This window comes from Nerophis ophidion, linkage group LG10, assembly GCF_033978795.1.
Source record: "Nerophis ophidion isolate RoL-2023_Sa linkage group LG10, RoL_Noph_v1.0, whole genome shotgun sequence".
In the NCBI taxonomy this organism is placed as follows: Eukaryota; Metazoa; Chordata; class Actinopteri; order Syngnathiformes; family Syngnathidae; genus Nerophis; species Nerophis ophidion.
Window position 1 is genome coordinate 25,289,523 of NC_084620.1, and position 24,057 is coordinate 25,313,579.

Sequence of the window (24,057 nt, forward strand, 5' to 3'; positions counted from 1 at the left end):
CCGGTTGAGAATTGCTCTCAAAGCGCATACAAACAGTAGTGCACATAGACTAAATCAGATCCTTCTTGCATGTATAGGCTTTGACCAATCTCTCATCATTTGTATAAGTTTATACAAGCAAGTATACAAGCAAAGTTTCTCATAGTCATCATTGTCACTGTCACCGACGTCCCAAAGGGGTGACTTTTTCCTTGCCCTTATGTGGGCTCTTTACCGAGGATGGAGTTGTGGTTTGTAGAGCCCTTTGAAACACTTGTGATTTAGGGCTATATAAATAAACATTGATTGACTGATTGATGAAGTAGCTTGCTGCTGTCAATGTTCTTTATCAACTGAAGGTGTCATTTTTGTAATGGGGGGAAAAAAAAAAAAAAACTCAGGCTGGATCTCAACACAATGTTTTGTAGTTTTTTGAGACAAAATTGAATTGGAAAAACCAAAAACAAGCAGTAACTGAAGGTGCCTTAAGCAATGGTTAATGATGTGCTTGACACCAGACTTTAACATCAGGCAATAAATGCAAATGATTTTTCACCACTTTAAAAAAATATGGTTCGATTATTTAAATTCAGGGAAGTCTGAATAAACAGGCCATAATACCTAAATGGTAAAAAACTATCAGTTTCTACTTCAGTCACATGTATTGAGGTCGGGCAGAAAGACAAAAAAACCTCATACACACCTATTTTCATTGGCGTTTGTAAGGGAGCAGGGCATATCTTCTTCTGTGCTTTTTTCATCTTCAATGTGGCAAAGGTTTACAATCTCCACATGGTGGGTCTCAATCCCCAGGTCCAAAATCATTGCCCTCTGCCTCTCACACTGCTGAAAAAATCCAACACAAATATGAAGTCCCATCAATTGCAAAAGTGCAAGTAATTTTGTGTTTTGTAAACAACAATCATGGGATTTGTCTGTACAATAGAAAAAAACACAAACATACACACATGGGCAAAAATTCCCCTGTAATTGTTCAGAAAATGATGAGTTTGTTAAAAATTGATATGAATCTTGAAGTCTTTTAAATACTTTAATGTTGATGTTTAAAAATATCAGATGTACAAGTTTGTAGTGGGGCACAAAGTGACATTGTGAGTTTTTATATCTGCATTTTTCATGAGAAGCAAAATCTAAAATGGCAAACACTTTCCCAGTTGTGTTGTTAGTGGATTAAACCAGAGTAAAATAATTGTTTAATATGGCATTTGATACTGTTTGTCTCTGGAGAACAATTAAATTAATGCTGTTTGCTTTGGACAGCTTAGGTTAAGAAGGCAGAAGGAGGCAGAGCACGGTCTTTACTTGAGCTGTTGTGTTCATTAACAGTTTTCTTTTTTTTTTCAAGATTGTTTATTATATGGATGTTATATTTTGACAAATTAACAATTCTGTAAAATGAACAGCTTCATATATTTATTGAAAGTAAAGCATATTAAAAATGTAATCATCCATTAACCTTTAAGTACATTAATTATGACCGTTTTATTTGATGGCCTTCCTGTCCTGACATTTGGTCTTTGTGCCCTCGGTGGCCTATCTCAGCTGCATTCGGGCGGTAGATGGGGTACACCCTAGACAAGTGGCCACCTCATCACAGGACCAAAACAGATAGACAGAAAACATTCACACTCACATTCACACACTCGGGCTAATTTAGTGTTGCCAATCGGCCTATCCTCAAGTGCATGTCTTAAGTGTAAAATGTATGACAAAAGTAGTGAAGCTCTATTTTCATTTGCAGTTTAATTTTTTGACAGTTTAGTAAAGAAACATATTCATTACAAATGTATCTTATTTATTCTATCACAACATACTTTTATGTTCCCGTCTTGTGCCCAAATGCAGCTGAGATAGGCTCCAGCACCCACCAAAAAAAACCCAGAGGGACTAGCGGTAGAAAATGGCTGAATGGATAATTGTATGTTTATTTATTTTCATCAGTTATTTATGCAGTGTATTTGGTTGGTACTTATTTTTCTAATCAGCTTGACCTAAGCCTCAGGTTAATGTGTTGAATAAATACAACTCATGGAAACTATCTTGGAAAGAAATGAATAGATAACAACGTTTTATCTCATTTGACAAGGTTGAAAACTGCAAGTAGGTTAGATATAATTATCGGATACGATTAAAATCAAGAGTAAGATGACTATTTCCGCTGTAATATTTGAGTGGGCCGTGGGCCTCAAGGCGAAAAAGATTAAGAACCAATGGTTTAGATGTCCTTGAAATCAACCGGTGTTAAAATCAAAGTCATAGTTTGCCAGCAAAAATAAGTACAGCAGCTACCCAGACTTTTCTGAGGTACCTCATTTTCTGTGTTGTTGTTGGCCTCAGGTTGCAGGGGATATATACTCTCCGTCCTAATTTCCCTGTCCTGCGATGCTTTTTCACATTTGTCAGTTTCCGCCTCCTCTACTCTCTGCACCTCCTATTGATTGAGACAGAATTACACAATTATCATGGTTAATTTGTTTTGGACATGCTCAACAAGATACATTTAGCAACATGTCAGAAAAGAAGTAGGAAGAAGCGGTGCTTTATATATCCCACTCCTTTGCTATGTCGCAGAGTCTTGTTCACGAGTGAGGGAAGAGTGGATCGTGAGATCGACATGCGGATCGGTGCGGCGTCTTCAGTAATGCGGACGTTGTACCGATCCGTTGTGGTGAAGAAGGAGCTGAGCCGGAAGGCAAAGCTCTCAATTTACCGGTCGATCTACGTTCCCATCCTCACCTATGGTCATGAGCTTTGGGTCATGACCGAAAGGATAAGATCACGGGTACAAGCGGCCGAAATGAGTTTCCTCCGCCGTGTGGCGGGGCTCTCCCTTAGAGATAGGGTGAGAAGCTCTGCCATCCAGGAGGAACTCAAAGTAAAGCCGCTGCTCCTTCACATCGAGAGGAGCCAGATGAGGTGGTTCGGGCATCTGGTCAGGATGCCACCCGAACGCCTCCCTAGGGAGGTGTTTAGGGCACGTCCAACCGGTAGGAGGCCACGGGGAAGACCCAGGACACGTTGGGAAGACTATGTCTCCCGGCTGGCCTGGGAACGCCTCGGGATCCCCCGGGAAGAGCTAGACGAAGTGGCTGGGGAGAGGGAAGTCTGGGTTTCCCTGCTTAGGCTGTTGCCCCCGCGACCCGACCTCGGATAAGCGGAAGATGATGGATGGATGGATAGGAGACATAAGTATTTGATTCCCTGCCAACCCGCAAGCATCCTGACCTATGACAGTTAGTCCTGTCCTTTTAAGAAAGTTTTTTGTTTTAAACCTTTTTGTTTGAAACACACCTGTCACAGAAACAGTCTGTTCCAATCAAACGTCTCTACCACCAAAAGACCCCAGTGATAAGATTGTAGAACTGCGTAGGACTGGAATGGATTACAAGACCATCACCAAAAAGCCGGGTGAGAAAGACACCATTAATGGTCCCATATTTCATCAATTGAAAAAATACAAGATAAGAGTTGATTGTGTCACTCTGGGGTTCCATGCAATATTTCCCCTGGTGGGATAAGGTTGATTGTGAGAAAGTTGAAAGACAAGCCCAAAATGACAAAATGTGAATTGATCATGTGGTCTCGCCACAAAGTACTCATTTACAATTTGCAAATGCCCTATGCATCCATCCATCCATTTTCTACCGCTTATTCCCTTTGGGGTCGCTGGTGCCTATCTCAGCAACAATCGAGCGGAAGGCAAGGTACACCCTGGACAAGTCGCCACCTCATCGCAGGGCCAACACAGAAATACAGTATTTATTTTACTCATATACACTTCATTGAATGTTTTTTTGTCTGTGTATGAAAATAAACCTAATATAGAAAGAATGGTCTGTTCATGTTATTGTAAGGTTGTAAACTTAGAAAATAGGCAAGTGATCAAATATTTATTTTCCCCAGTGTATAAACCACTAGACCTCAATCACTGCACTAATTGCAATGGGATAAACTGTTTCACAACATCAACAAATCAGAGGTTGAGTAATAACCTAAACAGGGTTTTAATTCCAATGTACAAACAAATCAAGTATAATTGCAAAGTTATTATCATATTTAGTCTCAGCCTGTACTTTCACATGTTTGACTGTGAATATATGAAATTCCATCAACCTGAGATGTAGTCAGCCAGCTCTCTGTATTCTGCTCATTATGAGCCATCTTCAGTTGCTGCAGGGCCGCTTCCAACTCCACTGGGTCCGCACAGGCTCCATCTGTATGGGCTCGGGCCTGATTACACACACATGTACATTTCCATAAAAGTCTATACAATCACAAGCTCATTGTTTATTACAGCATGCTTAACATTTTTAGCAATGCAAGTGTTTGGTATGTACCTCAGTAATAAAGAAGACCTGTGATAATTTTAATCTACATTCAAAACACCTCCTTGTGGTCTAGATAATGTGCATTGTATATGTTTAGTGTAAATTTTTCTATATTTTTCCTCCACAGTCATTTTGTAACCTGTTTTTTTGAGTGTGTCTGGAAAATGTTAGGTTGTGGAGGCATTTCCCGATTGCAAATGAAACCACGCCCCATCTTCTTCAAAAGTGTCATAATTTATTTTTTGAAAATGTACTGTTTAAATATAGTACAGTATCTTTAAGTTATCACCGCTATTTTGGTCCCCAGACAGTCGAAAATAATCTTTATAAACAGTCACATCAATAGGTACACCTGCACACTTGCCGATCAATTCAGACTTTATAAAAAAGCTGCTTTTAACAGCATTATTTTATTTAAGGTGCTGTACAAATAAACATTGATTCATATGTCACTGTATATGCACATCCCAAGATTAGATGTAAATAATATTTGTTTGCTTCCTCATAGCCTGAGCAGAAAGCTTGATTTAATGTCCACACCAGTACGTCTACCTAACTGTGACGTCACAACTTAGCCAGACTGCAAAACCCAACAAACATAGACATCAAAAACTGCGTGCAAGCTCATGCCAAAATGCATGAACCTTATGATTTGACACTTGGGCGTTGTTTGACACAAGTATCTAACATTGTAACAACTCTTATGAACCAAAAAATATGGAATTCATCATTGGTCCCCTTAAAGGCCTCGGTTCGATTCCTTTTCAGTACAGTAAGGGAACAATAAGGAAAAGAAAACAGCCCCGCTTTTGTGTTCAATGATTATTAAAATGCACTCACAATCTGCTGGCAGGTTATTCTCTATGTCTGCTTACATTTTTATATAAAGTATATATTCTAAGATGTAGTGTTACTAGGGATTAAGCAGGTGCAATGTAACACAAAAAGTACACTTCCTGTCCCTCATCTGAAATTCTTACAGGATGGGAGATAGCTACAGAGCTTCTGTTTCGGTACTGAAAATGAATACATGCATTCATTACAGCCCCAATCATTGCAAAGCTGAAAGTGTGACTTAAACAAGTACACAAGAGTACAATATTACTACCTGCAGCATAACATAGGGGTCATCTTTGCTAAAAGAATGTGAGCGGGATAGGGCCTCTCTCTTCTTCTCCCGCAGAGAAGAGGCCTCTTGGTGTCTCCGCATCCTTTCCATCTGCTCCTCAACACTCATCCTGTGTCGGCCCACTTCTCTCTCGCCATAGCCAATCTGATCTACTGCACTTCTGGGTCGATCCTGCAAAGACATACCTCCGACTTATTTTAAGAAATACAGCGGAAAACGGTTTATGTCGTGCGGACTGGCTGACTCACATCGATGTACGAGTTTGTCAATATATCCAAAACTATGCATTGCTTGCACTTTTACTCGTTATTTTGGCCAGAGACAAAGAAAATTTGCAATAATTGAGGCCGTTTGATATGGTTTTCCTCCATATGTGTACATTTTTATCTTGATTCTTCTGTTTTCATTATATTATATTATCTTATTTAACAAAGCAGCGGTGTTGATTGTGTTATATGTCTTGACTACAATGACAATAGATTTTTAATATAATTAAATCGGTGCATTTTGTTAGTTGCTGTGGCACTATCAAGTTTATATAACTATGCTTTTATTTACTTTGCACTGAACAAAAAGTCACTGTGCTTATGTGGTTTATCGTTTAAGTGTTTCAAACATGCATCTAGTTACATAATGATACATCAGATATTTCAAGTTTCTCATTACAACATGCCCAAAATGGAGTAGGAAGAAGCAGAGCTTAACTAGACAGTTATAATATTGCTGTTATTTCATGCCTCTTAGTAATAGTGACAGAATCCTGTATTTAAGTAATACAACACGTCAACATAAACAGACTGAACCTACTTTTCAAAAATAATACAACACGTCAACATAAACAGACTGAACCTACTTTTCAAAAATAATACAACACGTCAACATAAACAGACTGAACCTACTTTTCAATCTTATCAACCGTGTATGAAGAAGTCAATTTACAATTTTTTGTAAAAAGAAAAACACGGTGAACTGAGTTGTTTGACATAGATGGGTTGTCGACATAAGCATGTTCTAATGCATGAAATATTTTGGCGGTCTTGGTTAATGCTAAAAAGCAAAACATACCGATCGGGATTCTGGCTTTTTGGTCTTCCTCAGGGTGACGTAGGAGGCGATAGTTGTGGACTCGGGAGGGTTCATGGGAGATTTGGTCCTAGGGGGAACAATGCCCACTGGATAGGGGGGAACAGCTGGAGGAAGCACATTTCAGACACACAGATGTTGTGTCTGAAAAATTATTTCCATTTCACAAATGATGCAAAATTGTGAGAAAAATAGTCTTATCCAAAAATTGCAATTGGCTTCAAATTCTAATATTTGTGTTGAGTATACCTGGCTGGATTATCTTGGTGGGCACAGATGCAATTTAGGAATTTTAGTGTTACGAGTGGCGACTATACTATAATTTATACTAAAACAATTTGAAATTGAGATGTTATTGGTGGTACAACCCATATGAAGCCAGAGCCGTTTGTGTTTGAAGTAAAATGTCGGGGAATACAGCACAGACCAAGTGGAACACGTACAGTAAAATACATTTGTGACATCATGGTAAATGTATTCCTTATTTTTTAATAGCTATATTCCTAAAATAGCATAAACGTACTTCAAATTGAAGTCATAAAAAAACACTGATTGAAAATCATTAACATTGTAAAATGCATTGAGTCTCTTAGCAACAAATGCTTTTCATAGAAATGTTAAGAAAAATTTAAGGATAAAATCCCGTTCATATTTTCTTAGCTCGCTTTATATGAAATAATGAAAGAAAAGTAATAAAAAACTGTTGAATTGTAATATTTGACGCCCTATTAAAACATAATAAATAACAATAAATGGCTTTCAAATGACCTTTAATGGCAAAATTGAGCTCGCTTACTTGACACGCTGCCGGGATAGTCACACGATAATCACTATAAAATGTTTCCTTTTTGTCACCTTAAGGGGAACTGCACATTTTTGGGAATCTTGCCTATTGTTCACAATCATTAAGGAAGACATGATGATGGATGGATGGATTATGACGGATGTATTTTTCTTTTTTATGCATTCTAACTCGTCAGTGACCTAAATAGTAACCAAGTATTACTCATGTTAATACAAACGCTAACGCAGACAAACTATTTATAGCAAAGCTGTGACTAAAAGCTTGTGTGCCAATGTTGAAACGATGGACTGGTGAGGTGTTTCCTCATGTCCTTACTCGTGGAAGTTTATTTTAGATCATAAATCATGCATCAACCTTCATGGTGGAAGATTGAGGATATATTCCCACAAGTTGGTCAACTTTGGCATCCAATTTGGAGAAAAGACGCTTGGTTCCACCCCCCTTTTTTTGCGAGGATTATGATTCATTTTTTATCCAAAATATTTTATCAATTGGCCTTCTAAGGACAGCAGACTTTATACAATAATTGATGTTTTATTTTGTTTGTTGGCTTTCAAGAAATCTGCAGTGAGCAGTAATCAGTGAAAAAAATCAAATGTCGTGATGCGATTTTGAAATTAATGCATCGCCGTTTGCTTAAAATGATCAAGATACGTCCATCCATCCATCCATCTTCTTCCGCTTATCCGAGGTCGGGTCGCGGGGGCAGCAGCCTAAGCAGGGAAGCCCAGACTTCCCTATCTCCAGCCACTTCGTCTAGCTCTTCCCGGGGGATCCCGAGGCGTTCCCAGGCCAGCCGGGAGACATAGTCTTCCCAACGTGTCCTGGGTCTTCCCCGTGGCCTCCTACCGGTTGGACGTGCCCTAAACACCTCCCTCGGGAGGCGTTCGGGTGGCATCCTGACCAGATGCCCGAACCACCTCATCTGGCTCCTCTCCATGTGAAGGAGCAGCGGCTTTACTTTGAGTTCCTCCCGGATGACAGAGCTTCTCACCCTATCTCTATGGGAGAGCCCCGCCACACGGCGGAGGAAACTCATTTCGGCCGCTTGTACCCGTGATCTTATCCTTTCGGTCATGACCCAAAGCTCATGACCATAGGTGAGGATGGGAACGTAGATCGACCGGTAAATTGAGAGCTTTGCCTTCCGGCTCAGCTCCTTCTTCACCACAACAGATCGGTACAATTACTGAAGACGCCGCACCGATCCGCCTGTCGATCTCACGATCCACTCTTCCCCCACTCGTGAACAAGACTCCTAGGTACTTGAACTCCTCCACTTGGGGCAGGGTCTCCTCCCCAACCCGGAGATGGCACTCCACCCTTTTCCGGGAGAGAACCATGGACTCGGATTTGGAGGTGCTGATTCTCATTCCGGCCGCTTCACACTCGGCTGCGAACCGATCCAGTGAGAGCTGAAGATCCCGGCCAGATGAAGCCAACAGGACCACATCGTCTGCAAAAAGCAGAGACCTAATCCCGCGGCCACCAAACCGGAACCCCTCAATGCCTTGACTGCGCCTAGAAATTCTGTCCACGTTTCCAGTGAGGGTTGGACTCCGCCAAGGTTGCCCTTTGTCACCGATTCTGTTCATAATTTTTTTATGGACAGAATCAAGATACGTAAATATTAAATATTGCTATAAATGTGCCTGTTAATACATTACATACAGTATATACTTCCATCATGTATATACAAACTTAATGGAGGTGTTTGGATGGTTTTTAGGGGCTCTATAGGTAGAATTGAGCGATTCCCTTAGGCTCCATTGTAAGCAGACTTTTCATCGCATTTATTTAATATTTAGGATGCATAAAAAAGAAAAATGTGTTCTTGTCCTACATAAGGATTGTGAATGATAGGCAAAATTCCCCCCAAAAAGTGCCGTTCCCCTTTAAGGTTTCAAAAAGTATAAAAATTACAAATTTTAAGACATTTAAGGGTTTTGAAGGGTTAAAAACCATCCATCAAAACTTCCTATTCTTTTTACACTTCTACATGTAGGACTGGGTTTAACCCAAACAACTTGCTAGTTTGTTGTTTGTTAGCTGAACCGATGTATGAACATATGTACAAGCTGAAGTTCAAAATATGTAAAATCACCTTTGGAGGCTACAATATTGTCATTCTCCAGGGCACTTTCATTCTTGTCCTTGTTCTCGCTGTTGGCCTCGTCTACTTCCTCTTTGACTGTGGTCAGCTCAGGTTCACTCTTACATAACCGATAGTCTGGACCTTGCTGTGAGGACATAGGTGCTTTAAGTACGACCACACGGCAACACTGGGACACATGGAGACGCATGCAAGATGGCTATTAAATATAGTACATTTGGTATTGTATTGATCTCTAAGCAAGCAAAGACAACACGTTGCTAAATGACCATTTTGTCTACAATTGATGACAGTATTTTGTAACTGGTATTCATTGCTATTGTTTTACTTTTGTAAAATACAATCTAATAGGCAAACATTTAATATAACATAACATAAACATCTGATACAGTGGTACCCGTTAATGTCGACGCTTCTTGGACTGCCGTCGACATGAACTACAAAAAAGCCTTCATATGCCCTTGTACTTTTGAATTTGGCCAGAACTATAGGGAAAATGTAAAAAAAAAAAAAAAAGGCCAGATTTTTTAAAGAAATTATCCCTCTGGTCTGAAAGCAGAAGTGGACTATCACTTTTTAGTAATAAGAACTCGGTGGACCGAGACTTGAGTTAGTCAACAAATATGGGTTGTCGACATAAACGGTTTCCACTTCATAACAGAAGTTATTTTTTACTTATTTTTATCATGCATAAAATAGCATGCATTCAAACCTCACAAAAACATACACATACATTTGTTTGGATGATGCTGGTGTGTATGACTCACGAGAAAAAAAAATAAAAAAATGAAATGCATCTTCAGTACGCTTAACGGCATGGATTGAATAAATCTTTCCTCGAGTCACCTGACCAGAAAGTCTGCTTTCGTCAAAGAATATATGTAACGGATGCCAGCTAGTGTGGCTGTGTGGTAACATTTTTGGTAAACCTAAAAACACGTTAAGTAAGGTGCAAATATGCTCCTTATGACTACAACTTTACTTGTGTTTATTGAATTGCAATAAACTTACTGTTAGCATAACACTGCAAACATTACATGGTAGCAGTCACTAGTGTAGCTGCCACCATAGATAGGTACCGAATTCTGTACTTTTGTAGTTTCCAACCGGAGTCCGTCGGTACTCCAGGTACTTCACGTAAAATCAAAAGGTAACATATTTCAATACTTTGGAAACAAGCAGTCAAGCCCTCAGAGTGGGCTAAGCCCGACTGCTTTTAGGTAATGTTACAATTTAAGTGTCGACAAAGCAAGAAAAAGGCGTTTAAAAACAGTAAGGCTCCATTTTTCAAAATGTGCTGGCCCGATGCTACTTTACATTTGACTTGCCTTAGACATCCTAAAGAATAGCATTAGAGATTTTACATTGTGATTTCAACACCTCTAAGTTAAGTTATGTTGAACAGCAACTAATCAAAAAACTGGTGTGTAAAAAATATAATACTCAAGAGTATAAACTTAACAAAAGGTAACACTGACACATTCAACCTAATGGCAAAGACTACTTCCTACCTTAAGCAACAAATCGTAGTCCAGAGTCAAGCGATCTTCTCAATCATTGGTCAAAAAGCATTTACCTACGTAATACAGGACGCCATGTTACGTACCAGTTTGAAGCCATAGCATATGTTTCCCGCAACGGCGAAAGGAGAAAAATATGCGACTTGAAGGTTGGCAAGCCAATAACAACAGTTTCTTGTGTGAGGTAAGCAAGCATAAATACAAATGGGAAACATGGTATATTGCACTCTCAGTAATAGTGAACTAATACACATACCCTGATAAGACTTTGCTTCAAAATTGCACTTTTTTTGCATATGTCACCAATAATCCAAACTAAATTAGTAAATATTGCAGTAAAAATCAGCATTAGTTCGGTATTCAGGTTAATATGGTGATAAAGATATCAGGAAGCTATGACTCGCCACAGCATAACCTATGAAACATATTAAAAACAGAAAAAGTAAATGCACAGGCATATATAGTGCAGTGATTACAAATACATTGGAGGTAGACACCACAGTTGACATACTTCACGCAAAATTCATAATTTATCTGTAATTTTTGGTCCAAATCAAATGAGGATTTGGCAAAATGAGGGTAATACGTGTATTTTTGGTCGTTGTGTATTTTCTAACGTACATTTCACAGACGAGAGCGTGTTAAAGAGCCGTTGGTTACTAAACACTACTTGAATATACCGTGAGGTGCATCAAAAACGGCCACAAAATTGCTTCAAAATTATTATATAGTACTTTGATGAAATAAAAACATGTCTTATTGTAAGTTTATGAGCAGGAGTATATTTAGGAGTATATTTAGATTTATTATTTTGGTTGATTTCATCAGGAAAACTAACACCAGAACAACTAACGCCAGAACAACTAACACCATAACAACTAACACCATAACAACTCAAGCTGTGCTTCCGGGCACAACCGCACGTCCTTGTTACCAAACATGGCACCTCTCGTTTAATTGTCCATACTCTCTCTATACACGACTCTGCCGTAACCTATACACTACTCCCGTCCAACACCTTGAAAATGCAACTGTAAGCAAATTTGATTTAATAGTACAGTTCCATACTAGCAAATGAGACACAGTGTAGGTAAACAAGATAACAAATGAACGGTACAGCTCATTCCTAAATTGTTGAATTTATTAAAACATGAACACTCACAAACGTACCGAAAATTGGTACCATTGAATATCAGTATTGATTCCAAAGTACCGGGAACTGGCTGCGTATCGATTTAAATGTGAAAGGTACCCATCCCTAGCTGCCACAAATAGAAAAAATCCTAAAGAACGTTACGAATGTGCCATGCTACCAATATATAAACAGAACTGTGAAGAGGTATAAAGTTCATAAATAACTAGCCAATTTGCACCATCCTGTTGTATTCCTGACTCTAGTACTGTCACGATTTAACAAACTAGGGCACCCAAAAGCAGACAAGAAGACAGATCCAAAGTCCAAAGGTTTTATTTAAACAAATGAGGGATGCGGGAAAGGAGTAGTCAGCTGGAGTGGAGGTGTTTGGCAGGCAGGCAGGCTTGTAGTAGGTAGGCACTGAAGGCAGATGAAAACAGGGGTAAATTGAGGCACAAAAACACCAGGAGCAATAAAAACAAAAGCAGCAAATCAACAAGATCATCAAAAATGCTAGGAAAACTGGCTAGAAGCGCTACCACTTGTAGAACTGTGAAACGATCTGGCAAGCCGTGTGAGAAGACCACGGCTTTTATAGTTTGGAGGTCATGAGAAGATGGCAGGCAGGTAAATGAGATGATCAGCGACAGGTGTGCCGAACTGGGAAGCCAGGAACCAAAACTCCGCCCACACATAACCCCACACAGACAAACACAGAAACACAAGACAGTGCAAGGACTGTGACAGTGACTCCTCCTCACCAAACGCCCCCCCCAGGCGATCCACCGGGCTTGTCAGGGTGGTCATGGTGGAAATCAGAGATGAGAGAAATGATCCAGCCAGTGAGTCACTGTCACAGTCCCTGCAGTGTCTTGTGTTTATATGTGTTTGTCTGTGCGTGTGGTTATGTGTGGGCAGAGTTTTTGTTCCTGACGTCCCAGTTTGGCACACCTGTCACTGATCATCTCACTCACCTGCTTGCCATCTTCTCATCACCTTCAATCCATAAAAGCCGTGGTCTTCTTACACGGCGCTGCCAGATCGTTTCACAGTTCTACACACGGTAAAGCTTCTAGCCAGTATTCCTGGCATTCTAGCATTTTTTAGGAACTTACTGATCTGCTGCTTTTGTGTTTTTTGCTCCTGGTGATTTTGCTCCTCGACTTATCCCTGTTTTCCTCTGCCTTCAGTGTCTACCTACTACAAGCCGGCCTGCCTGCCTGCCAAACACCTCCATTCCAGCTGACTACTGCTCTCTTTCATCCCTTGTTAGTTTAAATTAAAACCTTTGGACTTTGGATGTCTTCTTGTCTGCTTTTGGGTCCACCAGTTTGTTAAATTGTGACAGAACGATCAGGCCCGAATGGACCCAGCAGACTTTGAAAGGGTCAAGGTCGTTAGCAACCAGGGTCAGCGTCGGGGAAATCACCAACAACTCCTTCTGACCCTGGTGGATGAGGTGTCAAAGATTACCACTAAGCTTGAGACCATCTGTGCTGTTCCACTGCAGGTTTCGCAAGCAGAACCAATTCAAGCCGATGGCGCTGCCCCTCGCCCAGCACCAGTTGTCCCAGCAGCTGAGCCTCATCTTCCACCTCCTGCAAAGTATTCTGGCCACGCCAACACCTGCCGTAAATTCCTAACCCAAGTTCCGCTCACCTTTAATGCTCAGCCAACTTGCTTTGTTCATGTGGCAACCAAAATAGCTTTCATTGCCAGCATTCTTGAGGGGTGTCCCCTCAGTTACTTCAATACCCTGCATGAGCAAAATTCCCCCGCAGCTCTGTCCTTTGCTCTCTTCGCCGCTGAGCTCAAGCGGATTTATGATCACCCCTTTGTGGACAACAGGCCGGTCAGCAGCTTTTGAGATTCTGCAAAGGCAGACGTTCTGTGAGAGAGTTTGCCAGCGAGTTTTGTTCCTTGGACGTTGAATCTGGTTGGAATGACCAGGCACTGCTTGCCGCCTTCCAAAGTGGGCTCAACCGGGCCATTGGCAGGGAGATCACACAGAGGCAGGAGCTTGATTCCTTAGATGAGGCTATTACCGCCGCCATCAAGATTTCAGACCAAATAGTCCAGTGGCAAGGCAAAACTTTTCCCTCCAAGTCTACTGCTCCTTCCATCGACTGTGTTTTTTTTGCCGGATGAACCCTGACATCCTGTACCCCAAACCCTGCCCTTAGGGTCCTCAGGTGAAGAGCCTATGCAATTCGGTTGGACCCGTCTCTCTGCTGACAAGCGCCTCAGATGGTTTAGATCGGAGGTGTGCCTCTATTGTGGACAACCCGGCCATCTTTGTGCCTCCTGCCCCATTTGGCCAAAAGAGGAGGCAGGAGTGCAGTTTGGCAACTTTCCACCATTCCTCCCTCCACCCTCCCTTGGTTTTGGACTTTTTGTTAAACTTAACGTCTGGAATCCGTTATAGAAAGGGGGGCTACTGTCAGAAGTGCTACTGACAGTTTGGTTATGTTTGGGTTTTCCTGTGTTTAAAATCACTTCCTGTCCTGGTGCTCTTGTTTAGTGAGTGTTTCCTGTTTGGTCTCTGTGTTTTGCAGTACCTTTACTTTCTGTTCCATGTTCTGTCAGCACACCTGTTCCTTGTATTATTAGCTCTATTTAGTTCCACCTGGGTCCCTCCTTCAGTGATGAATCATTCTTCCGTTTGAGATTAATGCTTTGTCTGCTGTTTTGATTCAATGCTTAGTTTTGTGAGGAATTGTTTTTTTTACTTGCATTCCACCTGTCATTCTCTGCATCCTTGGGGTCACGCTGCAATGCTCACCAGATCGCGACAAGTATTTAAAGATTAATGGAATCCTCTTGCTCTGTACTGTATGTCTCCCCAAAGACCATTAATTTTTTCCGAGCCCAGTCGTTGTCCTCACCCTTCAAAACTACCTGATCTCAATAGAGTATTTTAAGTGGGCCATAATTCTTGATCCTTGGAGTATTGTGACCAGAATATTTTACGCCACCCATTAACTGTTTTAATGTGTTGCGTAATATTTTAAATGTTACGTACAATTAAAAAGAACGGCTTAGCACAGGCTAGCAGGAAAGCCTGTGCCAACGAAAAAGAAAGAGAAGACCAAGTAAAAGTTTGCAGATATTGTAAACTGCCATCTTCAGCAAGTCCTACAATACAAACAACATGAGAAGTCACTTGACTAATTATCACCCAGAAAAGTTTGACACAAAACCAAATTGTAAACTACACCAAATATCAATGTGTGGGGCCTTTCAGTCAAGTTTTCCTCATGACAGCATGTTTATAATGTCACTTTAAAAACACTAATCTGAAAGTTTTTTGCACGTTTGTTTTTTACTTCAAACATTGTTCCTTCACTGTTCTTTGCACTTTGAAAATACCTCCTATTAGATTACAAAATTTGAGCATTGGGATTTTGTTTCTTTACAGTAAGTACCTTAACAAAACCAGCACTTAATTTGTAATACTAAGGAATTTTTTCCAAGTCATCTTTTTTTGACATTACCGAAATAATATCGTACCATGGCCTTAATACAGTGATATCATACCGTGAGATTTTAATATCATTACATCCCTAGTATTGATACCACGGCTAATATTAGTATTGGATTGATACTAGTGTAATGACATTGATATTTGTAGTTCATATTTACAAATGTGTGTTTTTCATATTGTGGTTATTGATATATAGTCCCTGGACACAAGCTTTTTGGAAGCAAAAAGTTAAATCATTTTAATGGAGCCAATACTGTAATAGTTTTTGCTATTGTTTACTGATTTTGCACAATTTACTATATATTCACTCAAACAGTTGAAGTGTATATGATACAATTGAAAACTTGTTTTATTCTGGAAATACTGTATTATCAGAAACAATGACCTTGTATTTAGTCAGTATTGGATCAATACTAAAATTTGCAGTATTGCCTACTAGGGCTGCGAATCTTTGGGTGTCCCATGATTCGATTCAATATCGATTCTTGGGGTCATGATTTGATCCAAAATCAATTTTTTTTTCAATTCAACGCGTTTCTTGATTAAAAAACGATTTTTTCCCGATTTAAAAGGATTTTCCATTCATTCAATACATAGGATTTCAGCAGGATCTACCACAGTCTGCTGACATGCAAGCAGAGTAGTAGATTTTTGTAAAAAGCTTTTATAATTGTAAAGGACAATGTTTTATCAACTGATTGCAATAATGTAAATTTGTTTTGACTATTAAACGAACCAAAAATATGACTTATTTTATCTTTGTGAAAATATTGGACACAGTGTGTTGTCAATCTTATGAGATGCTATGCCACTGTGATACTATTGTTCTTTTTTTTTATTTTTATAAATGTCTAATGATCATGTCAATGAGGGATTTTTAATCACTGCTATGCTGAAATTATAACTAATATTGATACTGTTGTTGATAATATTCATTTTTGTTTCACTACTTTTGGTTTGTTCTGTGTTGTGTTTTTGTCCATCCATCCATCCATTTACTACCGCATTATTCCCTTTTGGGTTCGCGGGGGGCGCTGGCGCCTATCTCAGCTACAATCGGGCGGAAGGCTGGGTACACCCTGGACAAGTCGCCACCCCATCGCAGGTGTTGTGTTTTTGTCTTCTCTCAATTGCTCTGTTTATTGCAGTTCTGAGTGTTGCTGGGTCAGGTTTGGTTTTGGAATTGGATTGCATTGTTATGGTATTGCTGTGTATTGTTTTGTTGGATTGACAAAAAAAATAAAATAAAATAAAATAAAATAAAAAATAAAAAAATCGATTTCTTAAAAATGAGAATCAATTCTGAAACGCACAACGTGAGAATCGCAATTCAAATTCGAATCAATTCTTTCCCCACACCCCTATTGCCTACCGTTTTTGCAGGTCAACTGAAGCGTTTTCAGGATGTTTAAAAATTACAAACATGAGGATAATGTAGAAATAATAGTAAGCACACAGAATTCTCAGCAGATGATTTTGTGTACTGGTCGATGGACATCACAGCCGACAATGAAAGCAAATACTGTAAGTGGACAAGTATGGACCTTTTCTGATGCCCTTACACAGTGCGGGCCATTCCTAGAGCCGGTTTTGCGGTCCTCAGGACGTTGTGTGTAAGGAGGTGGACGACCGCTGGAGTTTGGATGGTGGGGGTGCAAGTGAGGGGGGTGCTCTGATGAATAGTAGTACTGTGGAAGTGGAGGACGAGGGGGAAGGCCATTGTTGTCCTTGAGAGGACTGAGTGGCAGCAACGTCACTGCCTGTTAACAGTTAACACAGCTGTTTTCATTCCAGAAAACTAGATATACTCACTGATATGATGCCAAAGGATGCAATTGGTGTTTTTGTTGTTGCAAGAAACCAAGTCAAAAAATGTGCATGAGATATTTTAGCTACACTTTTGACACTGATAATTCCATTACTATGCCAATATTATATAGCTTTCATTGGATGTAGGGTTTATGTAAGATGATCAATGTGACTTGTGATCAGGCTGTATGTAGCAAGTTATCTTAGTTTAGTGTGGGGTTTGAAGTTCTAAAAACACAGGTAGTGGCCACAATAAAGGGAGATGTATGACTCCAGGCCATTCTACAGTTCTTGGATTAGTAACATGCTTACATTAATTAACAATGGGTCTACAGCGTATAAGATCCAGCTTGAAGTTAAATCTTTTTTGTCATATCAAATAAACCTCAAATTAGTGCTGGAAATACCTCTATACCAAGTGCTACATAGTCATATTTAATAATTATATTAACAAACACCAGCTAAGTCTAAGGAAACTCCAAACCACAAACACTTGGTGGAAATGGGAAAATTGTCAAAAACAAATACAATCACAATTTTGTTTTTTTTAAATCTTGTCTAATTAGTGTGGTTTTCTGTTCATAAATGTATTTTAAATAAATGAAGCGCCGCATTTAATGTCAGTTCAGTGTTATATATTTTTTCACGCAGTTACACTTCAATAATTTACATAAGGAACAATAGATCGACCCATACAGCGTCAGTTTTCTATGATGTATTGGCCAATTTGATATTTGGAAGCAGAGCTTGTCATTTCTATTGACTGTAGGCTTTTCGATTGTTTTAAATCGAATGATATACTCTCGTACCCACGTCAATGAGGAGCAACAACAGAAATATCACCATTGAACATGCATCATTTATGCTAAACTGTGTTATCTAGTAGGGCTGTGAAACTTTGGGCAGTACACGATTCCAGTCAATTTCGATTCTTGGGGGCAACGATTTGATTCAGAATCGATTCTCTGTTCAAAATCCATAATTGTTTAACAACATTGGGTGTCAGTTATATGATTAACTACATTCCTCCTTAAAATAGATAACAGCTCCTATAAATTGCTATATTATTTAAAAAAACTGGTTTTGTTTAATAAAATTCTTCCCAAACATTTAATAAAGTCAAATACAAATAAAACAAGAGAAGGTACCCACCCTTCTCTTTTCCAAAGTTAATCTGTACCGTAGAAATGAGCATCTACATCAACAATATATGCCTGAGTGGCTGACCAAAAAAAAAAAAAAATTGAGATTTTATGGAATCGATTAAGATTAGTTACAACTAAGAATCGGGATTCATTCGGAAATCTAATTTTTTTGACACCCATATTATTTAGTGTTAAATATTACTCACACATTTATAATCCATCCATCCATCCATCCATTTTCTACCACTTGTCCCGTTCGGGGTTGCGGGGGTGCTGGAGCCTATCTCAGCTGCATTCGGGCGGAAGGCGGGGAACACCCTGGACAAGTCGCTACCTCATCGCAGGGCCAACACAGATAGACAACATTCACCCTCACATTCACACACTAGTGTCAATTTAGTGTTTCCAATCAACCTATCCCCAGGTGCATGTCTTTGGAGGTGGGAGGAAGCCGTAGTACTCGGAGGGAGAACATGCAAACTCCACACAGAAAGATCCCAAGCGCAGGATTGAACCCAGGACCTTTGTATTGTGAGGCAGGTAACCTCTCTTCCATTGTGCTGCCCATTTATAATATTAAATAAATAATTTATCTTATTTTGTTAATTTTATACAGTCTGTAATTCAACTGTTAATTTACTTGACACCAATACATTTTGTATGGAGTCTAAGATCTCCGCTTCTAATTTATTAAATACAAGCTTTGAACAGGTGATAATACAATATTTTGTAATTTATCCAATTTTTTTATTGCTTTAAGCATATTTATACACAGGATTTTAGTTCAAATTGAGTTTTTTACATTTTTTTTAAATTAGACCCAAATTAAGTCCAGATTTCGCAGAGAAAATCTTACTTTTTCCACCAAGAAACATTTTTATTCTTAACACATATATATTTTATTGTATTAAAATAAACAAATTAATATCCTACATTTTACAGTGGAACCCATTGATGTAGACATCCTCAAATCTGCTGAAATAAGCAGTTGTCGACACAACCGAAAATGAGCACCAATGTGACAGAGACAGAAAGAGATGGGCGATAACAAAATATTTTTCATTTATCCACAAATCTACTTTTACAAAAACCCGCAAGCGATAATTCAAGAAATTAACAAGACCCTAACATAAAGGTTTTTAAATTTAATGGTGACTTAAGACACTTTGATAATAGCAAAAAGCATGCTGTGAACCAGGACTTTATGAACTGGTCGATTTGGTAAATGAGATCAACTTAAATGAGTTCCACTGTATTGGGGATGATAAATGCTCAGAGTCGATTGGTATTTTTCTAAATACCGCAATAAATGTTCATCAATGTTGACACAGAAGCCTACCTCATTCTTTTGTAGACTAGAGAGTGGCTTGGAATCAGACCAATCTGCTGAAATCAAATTGTCATTTTAAAAGTGACAGATCAAGCAAAAAATAAACAAAACTGACATGTCATTTATTTGAGACACCTACTGCTATCTGTGCTGCGCTGTGGTTTGTTTTTACTCAGTGCCTCCATCACATCCTGGATCCTCCATAGTTCCTTCTGGATCTGAATGTGTCGATGGCTTGGAGGTTCTGTCTAAAGACACACAGCAGTACAGTTTAGATGTCAATAACTGAGGGAAAATTTGCATTATTTGTGTAACCTGTGGGCTGCCCAGGGCTTCCAGCTGCTCCAAAAGGTTAGACTTGGCCAAGGTGACATCACCCTCTAACTTATTGTACTCCCGCCACGAACGTTCCAGCTCCTGAAACCAAGTTAGAAAGCAGGTTATTAGGATATAAAATCTGCTAGAAAATTAACATTCATGTTTCCAGACATATGTTCTCTAAAATTAACATTCATGTTTCCAGACACATGTTCTCTAATGTTAGTTTAGAGCATTTTTTTAATGACAAAAGTTACAAAACTCTCTTTTTAAAAGTAAAGATTACTTAGGTCACAATAATCTTTATTTTTTACTTCCGACAAGGGCTGCAAATTTCTGTGCCTTTTTTAAAATCGTTAACATCAATGTTCAAGGTTTCCCGTTAATGTATTTGATCGTGGGGGAGTACCACGGCAAAAATATTAGCTGCCGCACCTTACAAATTATGTTTTTTAGCTTGAAAACCATGTTAAGTATTAATGTATTGTAGTGTCCAAAAGAAGACAAGTCTGACGCTCTTTTTAGCTTTTTTTTGCCAATCTTATGCTAACTACGGGCCCAATTCCAATAAGTATTTTCTCCATGCAGGACCTTCGTCCTGCGATGAGGTGGCGACTTGTCCAGGGTGTACCCCGCCTTCCGCCCGATTGTAGCTGAGATAGGCGCCAGCGCCCCCCGCGACCCCAAAAAGGGAATAAGCGGTAGAAAATGGATGGATGGATGGATTTTCTCCATGCACACACGTCCGTCTCTGTGCCTCACTTCGAGACACACAATAATACTTCCTCATTCTCTGACAACACAGTGTGTTTAAGACCATGGCAAAAACGAACATCATAACACACAAACATACACTTTATGACCAGCAGGTAGTAACAGTATGAATGGATAACATAGTTTATTATTTGCGCACTATTGACTAGTGATGAACCAAAAATTACGCCGCCAAAAAAAGACATGCTTTATTCTCCAGAACAGCACTGCTGAAACTGAATGTTGTGATGACGTAAGCCTTATGGAGCAGGTTGTCTGGTGCAGAAGCACCATGTCCGCACTGTGGGCGTACTTTAATGTATTCGACAGCGAGCTACAAAATCTAAGATGACAATGGCAACTTTTAAGCAGCACGACGCAAGTGTGACGTTACGCTCGCTGAAACTCGCTTTTTGTCGCGGACATGGAGAAATCGAGAGACAGAACTAGAGTCTCGAAACACAAGTACATACTTCAATAACAACAGAAATAGATTCCAGATTTGTTGCTTGTCGTTTTTGATGAATAAGAGATTTAAAGGATTGTATTACATTATTATGTAAGACAAAATATATGTTAATACTATAATTAATAACACATTTATTTTAAATGTATGTATACTTTTTTCTACCTTTTTAAAGAAAATCTATCTTTGTGTGTGTATATATATATATATATATATATATATATATATATATATATACGTATATATATATATATATATATATATATACATACATATATATATACATACATATATATAAATACATACATATGTATATATATATATATATATATATGTATATATTTGTGTAAATATATACAACCCCCGTTTCCATATGAGTTGGGAAATTGTGTTGGATGTAAATATAAACGGAATACAATGATTTGCAAATCCTTTTCAACCCATATTCAATTGAATGCACTACAAAAACAAGACATTTGATGTTCAAACTCATAAACTTTATTTTTTTTTTTACAAATATTAATAAACTTTGAATTTCATGGCTGCTTCACGTGCCAAAGTAGTTGGGAAAGGGCATGTTCACCACTGTGTTACATCACCTTTTCTTTTAACAACACTTAATAAACGTTTGGGAACTGAGGAAACTAATTGTTGAAGCTTTGAAAGTGGAATTCTTTCCCATTTTTGTTTTATGTAGAAATTCAGTAGTTCAACAGCCCGGGGTCTCAGCTGTTGTATTTTACGCTTCATAATGTGCCACACATTTTCGATGGAAGACAGGTCTGGACTGCACGCGGGCCAGGAAAGTACCCGCACTCTTTTTTTACGAAGTCACTCTGTTGTAACACGTGCTGAATGCGGCTTGGCATTTTGCTGAAATAAGCAGGGGCGTCCATGAAAAATATGGCGCTTAGATGGCAGCATATGTTGTTCCAAAACCTGTATGTAGCTTTCAGCATTAATGGTGCCTTCACAGATGTGTAAGTTACCCATGCCTTGGGCACTAATGCACCCCCATACCATCACAAATGCTGGCTTTTGAACTTTGCGTCGATAACAGTCCGGATAGTTCGCTTCCCCTTTGGTCCGGATGACACGATGTCGAATATTTACAAAAACAATTTGAAATGTGGACTCGTCAGACCACAGAACACTTTTCCACTTTGCATCAGTCCATCTTAGATGATCTCGGGCCTAGAGAAGCGGGCGGCGTTTCTGGATGTTGTTGATAAATGGCTTTCGCTTTGCATAGTAGAGCTTTAACTTGCACTTACAGATGTAGCGACAAACTGTATTTAGTGACAGTGGTTTTCTGAAGTGTTCCTGAGCCCATGTGGTGATATCCTTCAGAGATTGATGTCGGTTTTTGACACAGTGCCGTCTGAGGGATCGAAGGTCACGGTCATTGAATGTTGGTTTCCGGCCATCCTGCTTACGTGGAGTGAGTTCTCCAGATTCTCTGAACCTTTTGATGGTATTATGGACCATAGAAGTTGAAATCCCTAAATTTCTTGCAATTGCACTTTGAGAAACATTTTTAAACTGTTTGACTATTTGCTCACGCAGTTGTGAACAAAGGGCTGTACCTCGCCCCATCCTTTCTTGTCAAAGACTGAGCATTTTTTGGGAAGCTGTTTTTATACCCAATCATGGCACCCTCCAGTCCCCAATTAGCCTGCACACCTGTGGGATGTTCCAAATAAGTGTTTGATGAGCATTCCTCAACTTTATCAGTATTTATCGCCACCTTTCCCAACTTCTTTGTCACGTGTTGCTGGCATCAAATTCTAAAGTTAAACACAAATTAAAGTTTTTGATTTGCTCACCGTATTGACTCTAGACAGTTCCCGGCAGGTGCTCAGCAGACCGTTTTGTAACACGTCTCTCTGTTGAACCAGGCTTTGGGCAGCTGAAGTACTGGAATTGCTCTGTTCATTTAGCTCCTGACTGGCAGACAGCAGCGCTGTCTCCAGAGTGTGCTGGAAAACCCAAGAAAAACAGAGTAAAAATAAAACCAAGTACATGACATGAGGTTTGTTTAAAGCAGGGTTATGAGTTTTAGTTACTCTTAGAGGGGCAGTTTTAACTTTTAAAGATGCATAAACATCTAACTGTGTTATCACATAAGTGCCCCTGCAATTCAAATAGTATATCATTTTAATTTTATTTTAATTTTTGTCAGCAATTTTAGTACAACTACTACAGTAATCTTGATTAAAGGAAAAATAATGGCAAGCAGACAAACATATCTGTTTGTTTTAATTTTGTAGTCCATTGTAATTGGCTACAAATGTTTGGGAAATAAATGCATTTAGCAAAAAAGATGAACAATGTGATTAATGCCATGATGGTTTTACTGAGCCTGTTCTGCACATCACCCAGTACAGCCTCGAAGTATGTTGGACCATTTTATCACATTCAACGACGGATTGGATTGGATTTTTAAAAATTTAAAAGTTTCAGTATCCCCGACACCTATTGGACACTCCTGACCAAACTCGCTCAGTCACTTCTTTCTATCTCTTAAAGGGGGCCACACACTAGGGGTTGGATGAACATGTTTTAGTTTATTCATTATTGAAGTATTTCTTGCCACCTTATGTTGTATATTTATATATGAGAGTTTCAGTTTATTTTAT

The 24,057-nt window shown here is 39.2% G+C and overlaps 1 protein-coding gene across 20 annotated transcripts in view; it reads right to left on the minus strand.

The window, feature by feature from the left end:
• The window catches only part of LOC133560538 (pleckstrin homology domain-containing family A member 5-like), a 162,527-nt gene that overhangs the window by 5,349 nt on the left and 133,121 nt on the right, over positions 1 to 24,057 (minus strand). For 7 of the 20 annotated variants that reach the window (XM_061913147.1, XM_061913155.1, XM_061913151.1 and 4 more), the window contains 11 exons: positions 23,245 to 23,397; positions 20,197 to 20,298; positions 20,021 to 20,129; positions 19,891 to 19,937; positions 17,142 to 17,357; positions 9,450 to 9,585; positions 6,523 to 6,647; positions 5,437 to 5,628; positions 4,114 to 4,230; positions 2,309 to 2,431; positions 683 to 825 (listed from right to left, as the gene is read on the minus strand). In XM_061913147.1, the coding sequence (XP_061769131.1) occupies positions 683 to 825; positions 2,309 to 2,431; positions 4,114 to 4,230; positions 5,437 to 5,628; positions 6,523 to 6,647; positions 9,450 to 9,585; positions 17,142 to 17,357; positions 19,891 to 19,937; positions 20,021 to 20,129; positions 20,197 to 20,298; positions 23,245 to 23,397 (1,463 nt within the window). Of the gene's footprint in view, positions 1 to 682; positions 826 to 2,308; positions 2,432 to 4,113; positions 4,231 to 5,436; positions 5,629 to 6,522; positions 6,685 to 9,449; positions 9,586 to 17,141; positions 17,358 to 19,890; positions 19,938 to 20,020; positions 20,130 to 20,196; positions 20,299 to 23,244; positions 23,398 to 24,057 lie in introns of those variants that run through there. The other 13 variants (XM_061913145.1, XM_061913146.1, XM_061913154.1 and 10 more) reach the window with 13 other exon arrangements.